The following is a 23,158-nucleotide window of genomic DNA, read 5'->3' on the forward strand; positions in this document are numbered from 1 at the left end:
AGAACAAGCTGCGGAGAATAGTATACTATAAAACAGTATAAATCAGCCAAGATCAGTGGGTGCAGTCAACTCACAATAGTATACTATAAAACAATATTATTCAGCCAAGATCAGTGGGTGCAGTCAACTCACAATAGCATCAGTGACAGTTCTACTTACTTTGTATTTTTGTATGAAATACTTTAAAGTACCTTCTTCATGAAAAATATCATGAAAACTGTAAACTAAGGTCCCAGATATTAAGCTTGTGCAGTTCATACAGTTTGATAACGTGTAAGATCCATGCTTGACGCCAGCTTTTCCCACGAAATTTTATAATTATATTGGCTGTGCTCTGTGAAAACATGGGTTAATGCATGTGAGATATGTGTCTTCCCCGATTAGCCAGTGCCGCCCGCACAGGCTAATCAGGGACGAAACTTTCCGCCTAAACTTGAGTTTTGAAGTTAAGAAGAGACTTAAGGTAAACGAAAAATATCATACAAGCGGAAAATGTTGTCCCTGATTAGACTGGACAGACTGCACAGGAATGTTGTCCCTGATTAGACTGGACAGACTGCACAGGAATGTTGTCCCTGATTAGACTGGACAGACTGCACAGGAATGTTGTCCCTGATTAGACTGGACAGACTGCACAGGATCATCTTGGACAACACTCTACGCACATGCATTAAACCCCTTTTCACAGAGCAGGGTCCATATATTCATATTGAATGCAAAAAATAGAGAACACTATTAACACTGTGTTTGTGTGAAAGCATTGTTGGCTATAGGAGAGATAAATGGTAAAGCAATTTGAGTACTTTTGTAGAAAAATGTTTGATGTAAAGTAAATTGACATTTAAACAAAACATAGTTTTACAAATATGTTTTGCTTAAAGGTGCTTTATATTCATTGATAGAGTTATTTTCACTCTTAACATGTGATTGGTTGATAATTCAATTCAATTTTTAAAACTGGCATTTTAAACATTACAAAAACATTAACTAATGCATGTTTTAGCATTTTTGTTGGAGTATGTGTTCCTGAAGTATTAACTGCATGTTATAGTGGATGCTCTAATATTGTAAGTTTTGTGCTTATTTAAAACCAAATGCATGAAGATTTTTTAACAGCAACCCTTTTATTACAATACAATAAAAATACCCCCCATTAGTTGGAAAAACATCTAAAAATGCAATTGCAGAGTATAAATTCACTGATTCAAGTAAGCCATGAAATTTCTTACCTACAAAAATTACCCTAAATATATTTCATATTAGTTGGGAAAACAATATAGAAATGCAATTGCAAAGTTTAAATTCAATTATTCAAGTAATGAAATTTCCTACATAGGCATTATTTCAATTTTATGGCTATTATTTAAGTGTTTTTTCATGACGCAGCTTGGTCTAAAAATGTGCTTGAAATGTGCTGTCTTTTATAGATGATGTGAATTAGACTGGAATTTTTCTAGAGAAGACAATAACATGACTGCATTCCTTTTCAGCTATCACAATTACAGGCTCAGACGGTTATAGACCTTGAAAATCCCGGAAATATACGAGCAGAGCTCGCTGAAAAAATTAAAGAGCTAAATAACCTTCGGAATGAGCTTGAACGGGTGAAAAAAGACAAAAATATTACATCAGGATTAGTTACGCAAATGCAGCGAGATATGGGCAATAAAGTATGATTGTCAAAAAATAACCAGCTTGTAAAATCTGCACCAAACTCATATTTACCTCCCTTGGTTATGGGATGACCTTTTGTTAGCTTTCCTGTTTTCTGTTGTTTAACCAAGAGCTTTGAACGTAATTCTAACATCTAATATCTAACCTGACATTTTTTTGTGTTACCTGCTTTGTAGCCATATTGTGAACTGTTTAATTTAGATATTTTCTTTCATACTGCCATACTCTGTCATGCCATAGTAGGCTATTACTGTTTGAATGTTGTTTTGTCTTTGATGGAATAATGCTCTAAAGCAATTAATTATCAATACATAATAAAAATACAAGTCGATGACGTGAGAGTGAATTAATTGTTATGGAGATGGGGAAACTCTTAGGTTAGTTACCTTCCTTGAATGCTCACTAAAAAAAGGACTCAGATCCCTAAAGTTGTTGTACTTTGTTTTTTTATGCCTTATTTTATGAGGGGTGCAGATGCAATGGCCTTGCTTTCATCATGGTTAGAAATAATAATTCCCTGTTTTCTAGATTTGTTGATAAAATAAAATAAACATTTCTTTTTACTAACACCTTAATAGTAATATGCTTCCTTAATCTGTATTTGCTCATTTCATAAATCATAAAATAATGAATTCAATTTTATATTTTCAGTCCAAAAGGCCAAAATTCATTTGATAATTTTATAAGCAGTAAAAATAATCCTAGCCATGTATATAACATTAGTTTGGCATCTTTTTGTAATAGCCAAAGTCAAAATTTATTTTAGCAGTAAAGACAAATTCAGTAGCTTTTTAATATCAATATTTACATTAACAGAATTGTTTTTATTTTTCTTTCGGCAGCTTAAGTCGCAAGCTTACTTTATCAGTTGGGACGAACAAAGATCAAAAGTTGGCAAGGTGACACAACTGCAATTATGTATTCTAAACCATGTGATTTTTGTGGCTTTTGTTAGTTTGCTGTGACTTTTCCGCATATGGCTGGTTTGGGCAAATCTCTGTTTATTACATGCATCATTTATTTGTATCATGTTTTAATTTTTACAGTATTCACGTAAAATGAAAAAGTATGATTTTATAGAAAAACTACTAACTGATGCAATTAAGCTCTGGTCAAAATATAAATGTATGTTTTTAATTATCTCCCTTTAACAAAAAAGGTTTAATTTTTTGGTATTACGACAAAAGCTAACAATATATCCTTTGTATTTCTTTGAGTACAAATACTAAGACAATTGTATAACCATTACACATGGCATGTATTTTACTTCATGGAGGTGTTAGTGCAAGAAGTACATGTCGGTATATTTCTTTTTTTTCTACCGGAACCAGCAACCGCAAACCATGGGCAGAGTCTTATGTTATGTAGCCAAAAATGGTTTTTTAAGCATATCACAGGGAGACATTCAACTGGAAAATAATGCATGTCTTTTAGGTTGTCACCGCGTTTTTTTGTGTGGCCAATCAGGAAAAGTACCAGTACAAGCCCAATTGGGAAAAAATTTGAGCCCAAAACCCTGAATTTGGGAAAAGTTGCTTTGTGAAGTCTTCACAAACTGACAATGGGAAATTGGTGTATTTTAGTTTTTGCTAACAAATACTTTAACATTGATAACTAAGTGTTGTCAAGTTGACAATATTAAATTTACTTTGGTTCAAGCCATAGAGCTGCATAGGGAAAATAACTTAATGTTGCATTTTTTAATTATTTTTTTTTAAGCAAGTGGGATTTTTTTATGGCAATTGGGAAATGTGTATTTTTTTCCAATTGAGAAAATGCTGTTTTCCGGTACTTTATAAACAAGGAAAAACATCGCTGGCATGTCTTTGAGGTCATCATGTTGAAAGGGACTTAACAACTCTATAACTCTGACATCCAATGTTACCAGGATTACTGGTACGCCTGTTTTCCTAAGTCTAGAGATAGCTCTTGTTTTCATTTATTATTTGAGCCGCCAGCTCTGAGAAAAGGAAGTTTAATGCATGTTCGTAAGGTGACTTCTCAGATTAGCCTGTGCAATCTGCAGGCTAATTAGAGACGACACTTTTCACTTAAATTAAATTTTTCGTTAAATGGAAGACTGTTTTTGACAAACCAGTTTAGGCAGAAAGTGTCATCCCCGATTAGCCTGTGTAGACTGATTTGGGACGACACTTTAAGCACATGCATTAAACCCCCTTTTGACAGAGCAGGACTCATTTATTTCCTGCAGTTCTTTTACCTGGCACATACATTATAAGCAAGCAGTATTATTTCTTGATTTCTTTGACATTTTTTTGATGAACATGTTCACAATATGGCATCATTTTTATATTTTGTGCATCTTGTTTTGTAAATGCACCTAACCCAACAAACTCATTATAACATTTTTGGAGACAATAAATGTGTTTAAAACCTTAAAATATTATATGATAAGTTGATATTTTGGAATTACTCTTTTAATTAAATCACCTTATCAAAGTAACATCTTTGAATTGCTTATATAAAAATCGACACGTAAATTTACTTCAGCAAAGTTGTAAATGTTTACATTATTTACACAATTGTAATTTAAATGTATTTGATTTTTTATGGTATTTATTTGTCTGTGTTATAATGATTTTGAAGAAAATTAGCACTTTAATCATACTGTCAGTCAGTGCAATTGTGTCTAGATCTACATGTATATTGGTTATTGTATTTGGATCCCACTCTGTAAAAAAGTGGTGAAATGCATGTGCGTAAAGTGCCGTCCCAGATTAGCCTGTGCGTAAAGTGTTGTCCTTGATTAGCCTGTGCAGTTTCTTTAAAGAAGATCGCTTCATTGCAAAAATCCATTGTGATGCAGAATGTGTCGTCTCTGATTAGCCTGTGCAGACTGCACAGGCTTATGTGGGACAGCACTTTATGCACATGCATTAAACCCCCCTTTCCTTAGAGTGTGGCCTTACACTTTGTTCTGTTGCATAGTTTGCATGATTGCATGTATACTGACTGAATTGTTTCTGTATTTTCTTTTGTGTGAATGAATTAACCAGTAATCCTGTAATGAAAAGAATTCATTACTCCACCATTCCATTATTCCTAATTTATTTGTTTTGCCAAAAATTATGCAATTTATTGGAAGGTAGATATCATAGTTATGGCATTTTTGGGGCACAGTACACATATGAGTTTCTTCAAAAACAGTATTGCCATTTATATATGGGTATGTTAATATCATAATGTGGAAATTGGTAATGACCTCCAGCATATCTAGAAGTTGAAACTGAGTAACATTAAATCGTATAAACCCTTACCAAAAAAAAATTATATGTCGCATATAAGTGGTTTTACAAGTTTTGCATATAAGTCGCTTACAAGCCACATGTTGGGATTTTACATACAAATGAGATGTAAGCGAAGTATAAGCCGCATATAAAAATTGGATACATATAAGCGGGGTATAACGGAGTTATATGCGATTTATATGCGGTTTATAAGTGGACTATAAAGTTATTGAGTATTTTGCATATAAGCCGCTTATATGTGCCATATAAGCATTTATATGCGAGCTATAAATTTTAAGAAATTGAGCAGTTTGCATATAAGCCGCTTATACTGATGCACGGACCCACGGACGGACTACGGAAACCATATCATCACATAAGTTCTTCCGGTCTTTGGCCAGTAGAGCTAAAAAAACGGCCTATGCTGGAAAACGTTTTACCCGTCACAACAACAGAAATTTTCACTGCTTTATGGGTTTAAGGATTCATCACACATGCAAGTGGGTGGGGAACCTGTCAAAAATTGTTTTGTCATAAACTCCATTTATTCAAGTTCTCAATCTTTGAATGTTACATAACCAAATAGATAAGCCTTCAACGAGTGTATTGCAACCAATGAAAGTTTAAAATATATTGAGAAAAGAAGTAATAACTTACAAAAGCATGTGTCACTTAACGGGCGATCAAACATCACTTAAGATTTCTTACATGTAAACAACGAATTCGTCACGCGCGTATAAAGACCTTCTAGACAACAAAAAAACTCAAAATCAAGACAAAATTTTGTAGTCAGACAGACGTCATTTAACTATATATCATTATTTTATCTAATGAAATAGATAAATCTTTCCAATTATTATATTGAGTTTATGACATTGTTTTCGAGAAACCACTGACCATTACCCATGCACCCACTTTTGTCTATGCCATAATTTAATACCTTAATCATCAAAATTAATGTGTTATTTTGTTAAATTACAATAAAATACTCACCATTAATACCGTGTGCCTCCGTAGCTCAGTGGATAAGGCGCTTGCGTTAAAATCCAGAGGTCCCGGGTTCGATCCCGGGTCGGGGCACATACATGCCAGTCATGTTTCAGCGGAATGCTGACTGACAAATAAAGGCTTAGCTCGGCATTAAGACGTGTTTGTTTTTTTTTTTTTTTAATAGTATCTGATTAGAAAGATTTATATATTAACCTCTTTATTGGGCATCATTGCTAGAAATTATTCAAAAGACACACACCAGTGTTGTTGTATTGTGTTGCTCAGATTGGTCAATCTGGGTCATGTGACAAAAATGTCATCTCATGATTGGTCAGTTTGAGGCTTGGATTAGATGTATAAGCGGTGTATAAGCCGTATATAAGCTAAAGAAAACAGTGGATAGTTTTGGCATTGTTTTAAGGGAGGTATATGCAGTTTATAAACCGCATTATAAGCTGCTTATATGCGAAACAATTCTAGACTTACAACTCGCTTATACCTTAGACTTATATCTCGCTTATACAAGATATTTGAATGCTTATATGCGACTTATAAGCGGTTTATAAACCATATATAACTCCCTTATACTTTGCATATAAGCCACATATAAGTGGGAGTAAGTCATTTTGGTAAGGGAATGCATGTTTTCAGTAGATTTAATCCGGAATGGGCTAGATTTTGAAAAACAAATCCTCTTTAGTTTGTGTGTTTGTTTGTCAGGGTGTAACAAACAAAGCTTGCATATTTCACCCTTTCCCACTTAGAAGCAAAGTGGCAATTGCTATATGCAAACAGCATAAAACCAGAACAGCCTTCAAGTAACTCGCCATCTGTTCAGGTTTTATGCTGTTTGCTATCGTCAGTATCTAAGGGTTGGAAATGAAGCCTTAAAAACTTGAATCTAGTAAGAAAGTTCTTTAATTAGATATAACTTTTTAAGGGACTACAAATGCCTAAAAATACATATTTAAGTGGTAAAGGGTTAAATACGTATCTAAATGGTAAAGAGTTAAGTATGCCCTGTTTTCTCTGAGCAATGTTCATTTATCTTACTTTCACGAAATAATCATAGAAGTCAATGGTCCTTTTTAACTATACTCCATGTTACTTGCTTTCTTAAAACATACACAGACAGTCACTATGTTCAATGAATAAAACATAAGATAAAAAAAGATTCTTTATTTTGTTTTAAAAATGAATGTTTTTATTACAAATAGTTAAATCAAAAACAACTATTAATATTAAAGCTTACATGAAAACAGATTATAATCTTTTAAATTTTATATCAATCTAAACAATTATCGTTTGGAAATTAGAATTTTGCATTAACATTTTAACTATTCCAGGACTCTTCAATATCAAAATTGACCCGGGAAATTGAGGCGCTAAAAAAAGAACTACGGGAGAAGGATTCCAAACTGTCCACAATGACCACCACAGTTAATAAGCTTAAGGACCCAAAAAACGAGGAAAGAGACGCCCGGGAGCGTGAATTGATCAGTCTCAGACAGGTATGTCTTGATATGTTAGGTTAGTTTATGCCCATCTATTTTAGCTCGATTGCTTCAAAAGCCTCAGGTTAACTGAAGTGAAACACTCCGTTTCCTTGGCCTAGAATCAGTACTTGGTGTCTTTGGGGAGATCTACACATAGGGGATTGAACCCGTGACCTCCGGGTCACAAGGCGGACACCATATCCATTACACCATGGCAACCGTATCGCTTGATATGTTGCCTTGCTTTCAAACGGTATAACAGATTTTTTGTATTGTGTTTTACGCTATTAAATGGCTCCATCTTCACTACACTCCACTGTTATAACACGTTATAATATGTTTTTATTGCTTTTGAGATCCTATACTGCAAAGCAATGTACAAATGGGGACAAACTTGATTATTTTGAGTTATTATAGGTTTTTGTACTGCTAAAAAAATAGTATACACAGCCAATTGTTTAATGAATTTTTGTTGACAATTTGTAAAGGATTTGTTTGATCCACTAGTAAATTATTATTTACGATCTTCACAAATATACAAACAATTAATTGCGCACATTTTTGACCAATAGAAATTCAAGACGACAGAGAGCAAGGTTGCCGAGCAGCAGACGCTTATCGACAGTCTCCGAGAGGAATTGGAGAAGACAAAGACAACGCTGTTCGCGGAGAAAGACGTACAGCGGAAACTCCAGGGTTTGATTGACGAGGCCAAGAGTCAGGCCCAGGATTTAGAGCGCGCTGAGCGACTCGTGCGTGTTGATTTGGAACAGCTCTCCAAAAAGGTATTTGTTAAATATATGTGGGCAGTATTTTTTTGGCCAAAAATTACAGCTTCTAAAAGACTGTTTCCCAAGGGCAAAAATTAATTTTAAAAAATCTGACCAAATTTGAAAAAAAATATGCCAAACTTCTATAGTTAAAATGATAGCAATTATTGCAATTATTGCAGTTTAACCTGCATGTTAATGGATATTAACTAAACAATATTGCAATTGTGAGAAGATATTAAAGAAGCACTTTACAATATAATTAAACAAAGGCAGTTAAACATGCACTGATATACAATTGCAATACTATACTGTTATTAAAAATCATATTTTTAATGTTTCAAAGTACACAATTTCATGGTTTATCAAGCTATTTTCACAATCCAAAAGGCACAGGCTGTAAAATATCAAGAAATAAAATCATTGAAAATATATAGTAATAAGTATGTGACATTGTATATAAAATGGTCTTTTATTTGTAAATATTCGGGGGGGGGGGGGGGTAATTGCAATTGTATAGGATATATTCAATTTATAGGGAACACTCTTTTTAAAATCATTGTTTTTATGCCCCTGGTAGGGTGGCATATAGCAGTTGAACTGTCCGTCAGTCAGTATGTCAGTATGTGTGTATGTGTGTATGTCAGTCTGTCCGTCCGTCCGAAAAAAACTTTAACATTGGCCATAACTTTTTCACTATTGAAGATAGCAACTTGATATTTGGCATGCATGTGTATCTCATGGAGCTGAACATTTTGAGTGGTGAAAGGTAAAGGTCAAGGTCATCCTTTAAGGTTGATTGTCATATATATGGCGTCTGTCAGTCCGAAAACTTTAACATTTGCCATAACTTTTTAAATATTGAAGATAGCAACTTGATATTTGGCATGCATGTGTATCTCATGAAGCTGCACATTTTGAGTGGTGAAAGTTCAAGGTCAAGGTCATCCTTCAAGGTCAAAGGTCAAAAAATAAATAAAATATTTCAAAGCGGCGTTGTCATGAAGCTGCACATTTTGAGTGGTGGAAGTTCAAGGTCAAGGTCAACCTTCAAGGTCAAGGTCATCCTTCAAGGTTAAAAAAAATTAATTCAAAGCGGCCTTATCATGAAGCTGCACATTTTGAGTGGTGGAAGTTCAAGGTCAAGGTCATCCTTCAAGGTCATCCTTCAAGGTCAAAGGTACAAAAAAAAAAAATCGAAGCGGCGTTCTCATGAAGCTGCACATTTTGAGTGGTGGAAGTTCAAGTTCAAGGTCATCCTTCAAGGTCAAAGGTAAAAAATCTTTTTTTAAATTTCAAAGCGGCGCAATAGGGGGCATTGTGTTTCTGACTAACACATCTCTTGTTATTTGTTAAGTTTCAGTGTTTGTTTTAAGCCAACATGGGGTTTCCTTCTTGAAATACTAATATTGGTTGTAGCAACTTATTTGAACTTATCAATTTAGTCTTTAACAACTTTTCAATAGTGACAGTTACACAAAATTAATCATGGCCATAAATTGTGAATCACAACACATTTTAATGATAATTGAAAGGAACAGTAAAATGTGATATTTGATAATTTATGCAAAGGTTAGTAGTTACTGTAGTTATGGATCATTTGTTCCTGTTTAAACAAAAGTTACATTATTTTGCTTGACCAATCAAAACATACAAATGTGATTTCTCTAACTATGTTGAAATATTCAAATCTTTAATCAGTGCGTTTTTATTTCAGAATGAACGCTTTAGGAACCGTGTAGTTCAAACAACATTTTCAACGCCGGGTATAAAAGCCCCAGACACAGAAATAAGCGATGATGAACTCCTAGAAACGCTCAAGAAAATAATCGATGAGAGAACAAACTCGTTTAAGAATATCAAGGAATTGGAACATAAGTTAAAAATGGCCGACACCAACAGCAAAGACTTTCAAAAGAATGTACATGATCTACGCAAGGGAGTCCAGAATGCAAAAGTAAACAGATTGATTTAATTGTTTGCTTAGATTTTACAGAAATAAAAAATCATTTAGGTAAAACAATGAAAAACCTGTTGACTTGTACTTGTCTTTTTCGGTCAGGCAATGTTTCTTAGGCCTATCTTTTAACTCTTTACCACTTAGTATGTATTTTTATGCATGTGTAGTCCCATAGAAAGTTAAATTAAATTAAAGATCTTTCTTACTAGATTCAAGTTTTAAAGGCTTCATTTCCAACCCTTAGATACTTGTGAGCAGCAAACAGCACAAAACCTGAACAGAGTGCAAGTTACTTGCAGGCTGATCTGGTTTTATGCTGTTTGCACATAGTCATTTTCACTTTGCTTCTGAACTTTTTTAACCAAATGCATGTCAGGGTAACCTTTATTTTGTAGCCATTTTTTTATATAAAGATTTCAGGGACCTACTTTAAATGTTGAATTCAGGCATGTTTATATAGCGAGGCCTAAATCACAAGCCTTGGAAAGCGCACAACTTATGTGTACTCAACACTTAACTTGTGTTCAATTTATCACATACATTTGCATGTTTCTGTCTATATTTTGAACATGAACTAAATATTGGAAAAACAACATAAAAAACATCTCATTACGTCATGAAAGAAAACAAAATGATGAAATATACCATGCGTGTTTGTTGTTTTCCACAAGGTTGAAATCCACCTAAGCTTATAAATGTAACGTTTTGTGAAGATGAGGTAAAACGTCTGACATCTGAAACCAGGTGTACCTTTTAAATCATAATTATAACTTTTCAAGGCACACTTACGACAAAATGGCCGCCTGTCCGGCCCTCTGAAAGACGAGATCAGCCTCCTGCAGTCTGTGACCTGTGACGACAGCCTGGCCTGGATCAAGGAAGTGTTTATAGGCCTCCTGCAGGGGGAGCTAGCGTGGGAGACAGATATCGAAAATGCTCTTGAGAAATGTGGCGTCAATGTGAAACTTACTGCTGACGGTAGGTTGAATTTGGATGCGCCTTCTTTTCAGATTTTGCGTTGATTTCACGATGTTGCTTTTGCAGAAGTAAACATTCAATATTGCAATTTATTAACCCTTTCCCACTTAGAAGCCAACTGAAAATGGCTATGTGCAAACAGCATAAAATCAGAACAGGTTTTATGCTGTTTGCTGCTCATCAGTATCTTAAGGTTTGTAGATGAAGCCTTAAATACTTGAATCAAGTAAGAAAGGTCTTATATTAAATTTAACTTTCTAAGGGACTTCAAAAGCTTGAAAATATGTATCTAAGTGGTAAATGGAATTCATAGTGGTAAAATGTTAAATAGTGCTGTATCCCATGGAATTCATAGTGGTAAAGGGTTAAATAGTGCTGTCTCCCATGGAATTCATAATGGTAAAGGGTTAAATAGTGCTGTATCCCATGGAATTCTTGGTGGTAAATGGTTAAATAGTGCTGTATCCCATGGAATTCATAGTGGTAAAGGGTTAAATAGTGCTGTATCCCATGGAATTCATAGTGGTAAAGGGTAAAATAGTGCTGTATCCCATGGAATTCATAGTGGTAAAGGGTTAAATAGTGCTGTATCCCATGGAATTCATAGTAGTAAAGGGTTAAATAGTGCTGTATCCCATGGAATTCATAGTGGTAAAGGGTTAAATAGTGCTGTATCCCATGGAATTCATAGTGGTAAAGGGTTAAATAGTGCTGTATCCCATGAAATTCATAGTGGTAAAGGGTTAAATAGTGCTGTATCCCATGGAATTCATAGTGGTAAAGTGTTAAATAGTGCTGTATCCCATGGGATTCATAGTGGTAAAGGGTTAAATAGTGCTGTATCCCATGGAATTCATACCTGATAAGTTGAACCCTTTCCCGCTCAGATGAACATTTTGACAGGTTTGTGGTTCCTTAAAAAATATAATTAAATTAAAATGGTTCTTGCAGCATTCAAGTATTAAAGGAAATAATGTCCACGCCCAAGATAGTGGTGAACAGCAAATAGCATAAATCTAGCACAGACTTAGAATTACTTGCAGGTTGTTCTGGTTATATACTGTTTGCATATTGCAATTGTCAGTTTACTTCTGAGGTGGTCATTGTTAAAGCTTTATTAAAGCAATAACGGTATGTGGTGAGAACCTGAAACTTGAGACATGTAATTCATGTGTCTATATACACTTGAGAAACAAGCAATGCTACCCAATTTCATTTGATGTTTCAGAGTCTAAGAAGCACATTGCAATGTAACGGTTAATTTATTAACAGTAAAAATGGCAAGGTTTTCAGAATGTTACGTTACTGCCATGTATGTAGGTCCTAGCAGAAACAAAACAAAATATAATTACTATTCTATGTTAAACAATTGCTAAGATTCAATGTTGCTTTGTTTAAAGCTTGTTATTTTACAAGCTGCTTTTTTAAAAGATGGTCATGTTTCAAAATTGTTAATTTGTCACAATCTTGTTTTATCACAATCTTGCTATTTTACAATGTTGCTATGTTGCAAGTTTGCTATGTTACAAGATTTCTATGCAACAGGGTTGCTATGACAAAAGATGATTATGTTACAAGTTTTCTGTGTTACAGTATTTATATGACTCTATTCTCAATATTACAAAGTTGCTCTATAACAATATAGTCATGTTACAAGCGTCTATGTTACAATCTTGCTATGTTACAAGCTTGCTATATAACAAGCTTTATACGTTACAAGGTTGCTATGTTACAAGCTTTAAGGTTGATATATTACACTCTTTGCTATGTTACACTCTTTCTTTGTTTCAAGCTTCCTATATATCAAGATTTATATGTTACAAGGTGGATATGTTACACTCTTGCTATGTTACACTCTTGCTATGTTACAAGCTTCCTATATATCAAGATTTATATGTTACAAGGTTGATATGTTACACTATTGCTATGTTACAAGCTTTCTATATAACAAGATTTCTATGTTACAAGGTTGGTATATTACACTCTTGCTATGATACAAGCTTGCTATGTTACAAGCTTTCTATATAACAAGAATTTTATGTAACAACAGAGCTCCAGATAAGGATTTGTGAAATTAGTAACGGTACTGCCACTGACAGAAAGAAAAGGAGTAAGGCTGAAAATCAATTAGTACCTGTAATACCATATCCAAAAATACAGGTAGTACTATACTACCCGTGTTCTTAGATATTAAAGGTTGTATACCTGACTTTACAGAAACATTTGCAGCAATTATAATAAATAAATTTAGCTTCTTAAACAGTTACTTTATTAGGTTTTCCATACTGAATTATGATGTAAATACAACTACACATTAAAACTGGACTAAATACTATTTCTTCATTTTCTTGACAAGAAAACACAAGCCAACTAGTAGGCTAAGTAAATGAACACTTATGTCACTGTCTGATCTCAAAAGAATAATTGCTTTAGCAGTTACTGTCAAATCATATTTGGTTTTCAAATCTAGTTTCCACTGTTTTTGTTTGGATCCGTTAGCCATCGTATTTACTAAGCCACCGATGCAATCAAATCGTTTAATATCGGGGCGACAATGTATTTTTCTGGGTTAACAGATTGAATGTCAGGATGGGAAGATGACGGTATGTAGCCATTTAATATGACAACAGTGTTTTTTGAACCGCTTTCGGTTTAGCCGGCCTTCCCTTGCGCGCAGACATATTGTTTTTGGCGGGCTTACGAGTAACCGGAAATCACGCGACAGAATTGACAATAATACCGCAACCCAGTCTACAACTTTTCGGTAATTTAAATTAACGAAAAGCGTCGTTAGGTTAAAGACCAACAAATCACGCCGCGCGGACATATCGGTACGACCAGATTTTTTTCGTAAATGCGTAAAAGGGATATTAAAGTCGTAATTGTACGTCCAGTTTATAAAATTAAATGCGTAAACCTTCATGAAAAAGCCGTATTTACGGCTGTACTGCCCTTATCTGGAGCTCTGGTAACAAGGTTGATATGTTAAACTCTTGCTATGTTACAAGCTTGCTATATAAAAAGCTTGCTATGTTACAAGTTTGCTATATAAAAAGCTTGCTATGTTACAAGCTTGCAATATAAAAAGCTTGCTATGTTACAAGCTTGCTATATAAAAAGCTTGCTATGTTACAAGCTTGCTATATAAAAAGCTTGCTATGTTACAAGCTTGCTATATAAAAAGCTTGCTATGTTACAAGCTTGCTATATAATAAGCTTGCTATGTAACAAGATTGTCATGTTTTCATTTTTTCAGAGCCTAGCAAGCACATCGCGCTGTTATTTGCCAAGTGGGAGACGGCATTAAGTGACAAAGAGCGTCTGGTGAAGCAAATTTCTGACCTTGAGTCACGACACCGTGAAGACCTTGCCTCACAAAGCACACAGCAGAAGACTGAGGTGGAGGGGCTGGTGGCAGACGCAGTGGAGAAGGCAAAACTGGAAGGTATCTGAATTCTTAAAAAATTCTTCCATGAGCATCAAATACTCTGCATATGTGTTTTATTGTGTGTACTTTTTTTGAAAAAATGTATTTGTTCATTTGTACTCGTAGGTACTATGTTCTTTCTAGTTAAAATGGATAGAGAAAACATTCAAACACTCAGTATGCTTATGTCTGTACTTTTTCTTTAAAAACATGGTTATTTTGTTCATATGTACTAGTAAGTATGTTCTTTCTAGAAAAAAGATGGATTGAGTACTCATTCAAACACTAAGTATGCTTTTTTCTGTACCTTTTTTTAGACAGAAAAGTCTGCTAGTTAACAGTTAAATGCACTTAATGTAATTGTGGAGTTCACTGAAGTGTATTTTGGTGACGATGAAGTGTATTCATTAAAGGAAATGTTCATTTAAATGGGTTAATGCATTCTATGTGCATTTAAAGTTTTTTAGCTCCACTGGCCAGAGGCCAGCGGGGCTTATGTCATGGTCCTGTGTCCGACGTGCGTGCGTCCGTGCGTGCGTCTGTGCGTGTGTGCGTTAACTTTTCTTTAAAACATCTTCTTCTCCTAAACTACTGGTCCAATTCTGATGAAATTTCACAGGAATGTTCCTGGGGTGAACCTCTTTCAAATTTGTTCAAATTATGCCCCTGGGATCAAATTTGACCCTGCCCCAGGGGTCACAAAAATGAAAATTTGCTAATATAAGGCCTATTTTGTGAAAACTTTCAAAATCTTCTCTTCCATAATCATTGGGCCTAGGGCTATCAAATTTGGTATGTAGAAACATCTAATAGTCTTCGTCCAAATTTCATCAAATTATGCCCCTGGGGTTATATTTGACCCTGCCCAGGGGGTCACAAAATTGAACATATGCGTATATAAGGCCTACTTTGTAAAAAAATTCAAAATTTTCTTGTCCATAACCATTAAGCCTAGGGCTATCAAATTTGGTATGTAGAGACATCTAATAGTCCTCTACCGAATTTCTTCAAATTATGCCCCTGGGGTCAAATTTGACCCTGCCCTGGGGGACACAAAATTGAACATATGCTTATATAAGGCCTATTTTGTGAAAACTTTCAAAATTTTCTCGTCCATAACCATTGGGCCTAGGGCTACCAAATTTGGTATGTAGAGACATCTTATAGTCATCTACCAAATTTCTTCAAATTATGCCCCTGAGGTCAAATTTGACCCTGCCCCAGGGGTCACAAAATTGAACATATGCTTAATATATAAGGCCTATTTTGTGAAAACTTTCAAAATTTTCTCGTCCATAACCATTGGGCCTAGTGCTATCAAATTTGGTATGTAGAGATATCTAATAGTCCTCTACCAAATTTCTTCATATTATGCCCCTAGGGTCAAATTTGACCCTGCCCCGGGCCGCACAAAATTGAACATATGCTTATATAAGGCCTAATTTGTGAAAACTTTAAAAAATTTCTGGTCCATAACCATTGGGCCTAGGGCTAATAAATTTGGTATGTAGAAACATCTTATAGTCCTCTACCGAATTTCTTCAAGTTATGCCTCTGGGGTCAAATTTGATCTGCCCCAGGGGTCACAAAATTGAACATATGCTTATATAGGGTCTATTTTGTGAAAACTTTACAAATTTTCTTGTCAATAACCATTGGGCCTAGGGCTACCAAATTTGGTATGGAGTGACATCTTATAGTCTTCTACCAAGTTTTTTCAAATTATGCCCCTGGGGTCAAGTTTGACCCTGCCCCGAGGGTCACAAAATTGAACATATGAAAGGCCTATTTTGTGAAAACTTAAAATATTCTTGTCCGTAACTGTATGGCATAGGGCTACCAAATTTGGTATGTAGTGACATGTAATAGTTCTCTTCTTAGTTTATTCAAATTATGCCCCTGGGGTCAAATTTAAGACTGCCCTGGGGGTCACAAAATTGATATATGCTTATAAAGGTCTTATTATTTGAAAACTTTAAAAACTTCTTGTCCATAAACATTGGGCCTAGGGCTACCAAATTTGGTATGTAGTGACATCTTGTAGTCCTCTACCAAGTTTGTTCAAATTATGCCCCTGGGGTCAAGTTTGACCCTGCCCCGAGGGCCACAAAATTGAACATATGCTTATATAAGGCCTATTTTGTGAAAACTTTCAAAAATCTACTTGTCCATAACCGTATGGCATAGGGCTATCAAATTGAAACTTCCCCGGGGGTCACAAAATTGAATATATTCTTATATGGGGCCTATTCTGTGAAAACTTAAAAAACTTCTTGTCCATAACCATTGGGTCTATGGCTACCAAATTTGGTATGTAGTGACATCTTATAGTTCTCTACCAAGTTTGTTCAAATAATGCCCCTGGGTTCAAATTTGACACTGCCCCGAGGGTCACAAAATTGAACATACGCTTATATTAGGCCTATTTTGTGAAAACTTAAAAAATCTGCTTGTCCACAAACATTGGGCCAAGGGCTACCAAATTTGGTATGTAGTGAATTCTTATAGTCCTCTACCAAGTTTGTTAAAATTATGCCCCTGGGGTCATATTTGACCCTCCCCAGGTGGATCACAAAATTGAACATATGCTTATATAGCCTTTTTTGTGAAAACTTCAAAAATCTTTCTGTCCATAACCATCCAGCCTAAGGCTATCAAATTTGGTATGTAGCGACATCTTATAGTCCTCTACCAAATTTGTTCAAATTTTATCCCTGGGGTCAAATTTGAACCTGCCCCGGGGTCATGAAATTGAACATATGCTTATATAATGCCTATTTTGTGAAAACTTTCTTGTCCATAACCATTTGGCCTAGGGCTACACAATTTGGTATATAGTGACATTGTATAGTCCTCCACTTAGTTTGTTCAAATTATGCCCCTGGGGTCAAATTTGACCCTGCCCTGGGGGCCACAAAATCGATTATATGCTTATATAAATGCCTATTTTGTGAAAACTTTAAAAATTCTCTTGTCCTTAACCATAAGGCATAGGGCTACCAAATTTGGTATGTAGTGACATCTAATAGTTCTATACCAAGTTTGTTCAAATTATGCCCCTGGGGTCAAATTTGACCCTGCCCGGGGGGTCACAAAACTGAACATACGCTTATATGGGGCCTATTCTGTGAAAACTTTAAAAATCTGCTTGTCCATAACCATTGGGCCTTGGGCTACCAAATTTGGTATGTAGTTACATCTAATAAATCTCTACCAAATTTGTTCAAATAATGCCTCTGGGGTCAACTTTGACCCTGCCCTGGGGGGTCAACAAATTGAATAAACGCTTATAAAGTGCCTATTTTGTGAAATCTTTAAAAATCTTCTTGTTGAAAAACATTCAGACTATGGCTACCAAATTTGGTATGCGGTAACATCTTATTTATTCAAATTATGCCCTTTGGGTCAAATTGACCCTGACCCGCGGGTCACAAAATTGAACATTATATACCCTTATATCTTGCTTATTTTGTGAATTTTTTTAAAATATTCTTGTCCTTAACTCTAGGACCTAGGGCCACCATATTTTGTATGTACATGTAGTGAGATATAGTAGTCCTGTACAAAGTTTGCTCAAATTATGCCCCTGGGGTTAATTTTGACCAAGCCCAGGGGGTCACACAAGTGTACATGTGCTTAAATAGGGCCTATATTTAAGTATTTGCACATGCAGAGAATATTTGTTTCAGCCTTTTTTCAGCAGTGGAGCGATACAGGGCCATCATGGCCCTCTTGTTTTAATTCTCATGTAGCTGATACCACTGTGTTAAATGAGCATCAAATGCACACTTTTGAGTACTTAGTTGGTTAGGAATTTCTATGGTATTTGTAAATTCCCTGCACTTTACAACCAACCGAAAAGGTTGGAGTTTGGTATTAGCATTTGAGAATCATTGATTTAGTAAGTGGAAAAATATCAGTGTATTTTCATCTTGACTAGTAAGTGATAATTGAATTTTTTATATGTTTATAATTTGAGAACTCTTCGATAATGTTTTAAATAGTTCTGACTGAATTAAAACTTAGATACATAGAAAATATTGATGATTTCATTTTTGTCCTTTACTAATAATCTTCAGTTGAGGACAAAATGAACTGTGCAATTGACGGTGGTAAAGGTTTAAACTTTTGTCCTTAACCAACTATGTTCAGTTGAGGACAAAATGAACCATGACAGTGGTAAAGAGTTAAAATTTGTCGTTTACTAACAATCTTCAGTTGAGGACAAAATGAACCGTGCAATTGATGACATCCGTGCAGTGGAGGCAGAGAAGCTTGAGAGTGCCCTGCAGTCCGAGAGGAGGAAGATAGAGGACCTAGAGGCCACAGTGGAACAACTCAGATTTGTGAGTACACTTGTTCTGGAATCATGAAGTCTTTGGGATTTCAATTAGCCTCTATCTGGAAAAACTGGGCTTAACCCTTTGAATGCTAGGAAATTTGTCGTCTGCTAAAATATCGTCTGCTTAATTTCTATAAATAGCATTTTCTTCGATTTTTTTGCAAAGAATACAATAAGAATAGCAAACAGTTTGAATCCTGATTAGACGCCATGTTCTGTGTTATCTCATCTGGATCCAAACTGTTTGCAAAGGCCTTCAAAATTTGGTTCGAGCACTGAAAGAGTTAGTGCATGTGTGGAAAGTGTCATCCTAGGCTGTACAGGCTAATCAGGGACAACACTTTCCTCGTTTGTGGTATTTTTTGCTTAAAGGTAGCTACTTCTAAAGGAAAATCCAATTTAAGGCAAGTGTTGTCCACTATGAGCCTGTGCAGACTTGGACAACACTTCATGCACATGCATTACACCCATTTTTTCCCCAGATTGAGGCTGCGTTTAAAGTTCACTGCTACAAGATTTTAATTCGATTTTTTCCTTGCTTCTGAATATAGACAACTTTGTTCAGACTTATAGTGTACATTGCTTTGCTAATGTATGTTTATCACAAGTTTGATTGGTAAACTAGTTTCATTTGTGCTGCTTCTACTCCCTGAAGTACAACATTTTACATATGGAAACCATTACCAACTTTGATATCTATCTCAAAAACAGCTTTATAATATAAGCAAGAGGGCTCATAAGAGTTGTTTACATTCTAAATCACCTGTTTTACCATCCAGAACCTGACAGAAAAGAATGAGGACCAACAACAGAAGTTGGAGGCGGGACAGGAAGCCTTGAGTCTTGTGGAGGAATACCAAGCCCAGGAAGTGCAACTGAAAGAGAGGCTAGCATCTCTAGAAAAGGAGAAGAATGAGACATTTATGAAACTCAGCACTGAACTTGTGGAGAAGGAGAAAAAGTACGAGGCAGAGTTGACGAGTTACAGGGAGCAGATAAAGCAGCACTCGGTGACGATCTGCGCGATGGAGGAGCGGATCACCAAGGTGATGAAGAAGAACAAGGAGAGCTCAGAGGAGGCAGAGAGTTACAGGAAACAGGTCACAGGTAAGGGAAGGCAGAGGAGGCAGAGAGTTACAGGAAACAGGTCACAGGTAAGGGAGAGCTCAGAGGAGGCAGAGAGTTACAGGAAACAGGTCACAGGTAAGGAAAGGCTGAATTGAAAATCTTTTGGTTTTTAAATAGATAAAAATGAAAATCTTTATAGAATAAACTATACTGAAGAAAGAAAAACTAATGTTAGTAAGCACCAGAAGTACTAACGTTCAACCTTGGAACAGGACTTTTGATTTAAGCCTATGTTGTAATGGTTGTTTGCTCATTATGTTTGGTTATTATTATTTTCGCCATAGTAGGGAAGAGGTTTATTGAAAAATAAAATTATTTTTTTGGGTGTGTGGGGGGGGGGGCTGCACTTTTTCAACATTTCTTAAGCCCTAAAATTGAAACTTGTAATAATGCAATTCAATATAGTTGTGTAAGACATCAATCTCTAGTCACACACTTAGAAGCAAGCGTTTACTTGTAAGAATGTTATGTTCTGTCTTCACAATATTTGCTTAAGTTTTACAATAAATTCGCACTTTTTGTAAATAATTATTTGTTACAAACAATCAGTAAAAGCCACTGAAATTCCAGTTCCAGTTTTACTCTGACAATTGTATAAAATATTTATGATTTGTGATGTTTCCATTTTCAGAGCTCAAGACAGAACTAAGTAAGAAGGAGCGAGAGAAACCACCCCCACCGCCGAAACCTAAAGTGATTCCTGTCGTGCAGAAGCCATCACATGACATGGTTGCCATGGAACAACTTATACTGGTGCTTAGGTATGATAGAGTGTACAGGAGTGGTCACTTTACATGGTTGTTATATAGCAACTTATACTGATGCTACGGTATGATAGATTGTACAGAAGCCTACACATTATGTGGTTGCAATTAAGCAACTTATTCTGGTGCTTATCCCTTTCAGTGCGGGAACCGAATTTTGAAGGCCTTTGCAAACAGTTTGGATCCTGATGAGACGCCACAGAACGTGGCGTCTCATCAGGATCCAAACTGTTTGCTATTCTGATAGTATTATTTGAAAAAAATCGAAGAAAATGCTAAATTTAGAAATTGAGCAGACAACATTTTAGCAGAAGACAAATTTCCCAGCGTGCAAAGGGTTATATATTATAAGAGCATACAGTGGATCTGAAGTGAAACAGAGGCATGAACATTGTGGCAAACAGAGGCATGAACATTGTGGCAAACAGAGGCATGAACATGGTGGCATTTTGTGCACAAGTTTCAGAAGCCAGTTGACAGTTGACAGTCATGGCACAAGCAAATTATGTATGACCATGTTGTAATCTTTGCATCAGAAATTAGAAAATGAGACATGAATAGTAGCAAAATATTCAAATGTCCATTTTCCAACATACATGGACATGCACTATTTGGATAATTTTTTTTATAAAATTAAAGAAAAAAAACAGTAGTGCTATTGGCAGACACCAGAACTGATTCACTTTACACAACAATATTATTTCTAAACATGTGAACTTTTTGTTAAATATTTTACAGGAAGGAGAATGCAGACGTGAAGCTGCGAATGCAGGAGCAGGATGACGTCATTCTGGGGCTGAGACGTGACCTTGCAGGGGCCTCAGCACGTCTGTCTGACATCACGGGTGAGTAAAGTTGTCATGGCAATCTCAAAGCCATCACTAAGGATTTCTTACAAAAAATATAATAACATAAACAATAATGTGACCATATGAATAATGAAATTTGACCATATTAATTGTATAATGGGGCCATTTATTTTCCCAGGCCGAATTCGAGAGTATATATTTTGGTGTTGTCTGATATGATTTTATATTTACGTATGTCACAAATTTTTTAGAACTCTAAGAAGCAAAATAAGATTTCAGCATAAAACTTCATAGGTGTATTTATATCAATGAAGAGAAATGCCATGCACAAGTACCAGAACCTCACACTTTCTTTTATAAGATTAATTGCCATTGTTGTTTTTGTATGATGTAATTTTTCTGGGCTATATCTCAGAAATGATGCAAGATTACAACATGAATCTTCATGGGTGTATAGAATGAGGAGATTTGCAGTGCATAAAAACAATAACCCATATCTTTATTATTTTACAGTTATTTCTCTGTTCATCCATCTGCACCCATCAATAAACTATATACGAATTTGTTTGTTAACCAGGTTTTCCGAAGGAAAAAACTGGTTATTAGATTGGCGAATGCGGGCGGGCTGGCTGGCTGGCGGGCTGGCTGGCTGGCGGGCTGGCGGGCTGGCGGAATAAGCTTGTCCGGGCCATAACTATGTCGTTCATTGTCAGATTTTAAAATCATTTGGCACATTTGTTCACCATCATTGGACGGTGTGTCGCGCGAAATAATTACGTCGATATCTCCAAGGTCAAGGTCACACTTTGAGTTCAAAGGTCAAAAATGGCCATAAATGAGCTTGTCCGAGCCATAACTATGTCGTTCATCGTCAGATTTTAAAATCAATTGGCACATTTGTTCACCATCATTGGACGGTGTGTCGCGCGAAATAATTACGACGATATCTCCAAGGTCAAGGTCACACTTTGAGTTCAAAGGTCAAAAATGGCCATAAATGAGCTTGTCCGAGCCATAACTATGTCGTTCATCGTCAGATTTTAAAATCATTTGGCACATATGTTCACCATCATTGGACGGTGTGTCGCTGAAATAATTACGTCGATATCTCCAAGGTCAAGGTCACACTTTGAGTTCAAAGGTCAAAAATGGCCATAAATGAGCTTGTCCTGGCCATAACTATGTCATTCATTGTGAGATTTTAAAATCATTTGGCACATTTGTTCACCATTATGGGACGGTGTGTCCCACGAAAGAATCACGTCAATATCTCCAATGTCAAGGTCGCCACGACTAAAAATAGATTAAAAAAAAAAAACAAACTTACAAAGGGGGTTAATTTTTTTTGGTCATTTCAAAAGTTCAGTTTGAGTTTTCTCCCTTTATCAGATTTTTTTTTCACAATGAAAACCTGGTTTTGTGACAATTTTGTCCCTTGTTGATAATATAAAGGGATGATAACAACATCAAATTATATCATAGATAAAATGAGACCATATAAATAGTACAATAATACCAAATTAATAGTATAATATACCATATTTATTTTATAATGAGGGCATATTAACTGTA

At 35.5% G+C, this 23,158-nt stretch overlaps 1 protein-coding gene across 8 annotated transcripts in view; it reads left to right on the plus strand.

Annotated features, from left to right (window-relative positions):
• The window catches only part of LOC127832501 (forkhead-associated domain-containing protein 1-like), a 102,724-nt gene that overhangs the window by 40,892 nt on the left and 38,674 nt on the right, over positions 1-23,158 (plus strand). For 7 of the 8 annotated variants that reach the window (XR_008026930.1, XR_008026933.1, XR_008026929.1 and 4 more), the window contains 10 exons: positions 1,491-1,670; positions 7,259-7,423; positions 7,981-8,193; positions 9,896-10,135; positions 10,918-11,116; positions 14,373-14,561; positions 18,762-18,889; positions 19,665-19,992; positions 20,645-20,774; positions 21,516-21,622. Coding sequence is in view for 2 of the 8 variants with exons in the window: in XM_052358002.1 (XP_052213962.1) it covers positions 1,491-1,670; positions 7,259-7,423; positions 7,981-8,193; positions 9,896-10,135; positions 10,918-11,116; positions 14,373-14,561; positions 18,762-18,889; positions 19,665-19,992; positions 20,645-20,774; positions 21,516-21,622 (1,879 nt within the window). In the remaining 6 variants the exon portion in view is untranslated. The remainder of the gene's footprint in view (positions 1-1,490; positions 1,671-7,258; positions 7,424-7,980; positions 8,194-9,895; positions 10,136-10,917; positions 11,117-14,372; positions 14,562-18,761; positions 18,890-19,664; positions 19,993-20,644; positions 20,775-21,515; positions 21,623-23,158) is intronic. The other variant, XR_008026934.1, reaches the window with a different exon arrangement.

Source organism: Dreissena polymorpha, chromosome 5, assembly GCF_020536995.1.
Source record: "Dreissena polymorpha isolate Duluth1 chromosome 5, UMN_Dpol_1.0, whole genome shotgun sequence".
NCBI classification, from domain to species: Eukaryota; Metazoa; Mollusca; class Bivalvia; order Myida; family Dreissenidae; genus Dreissena; species Dreissena polymorpha.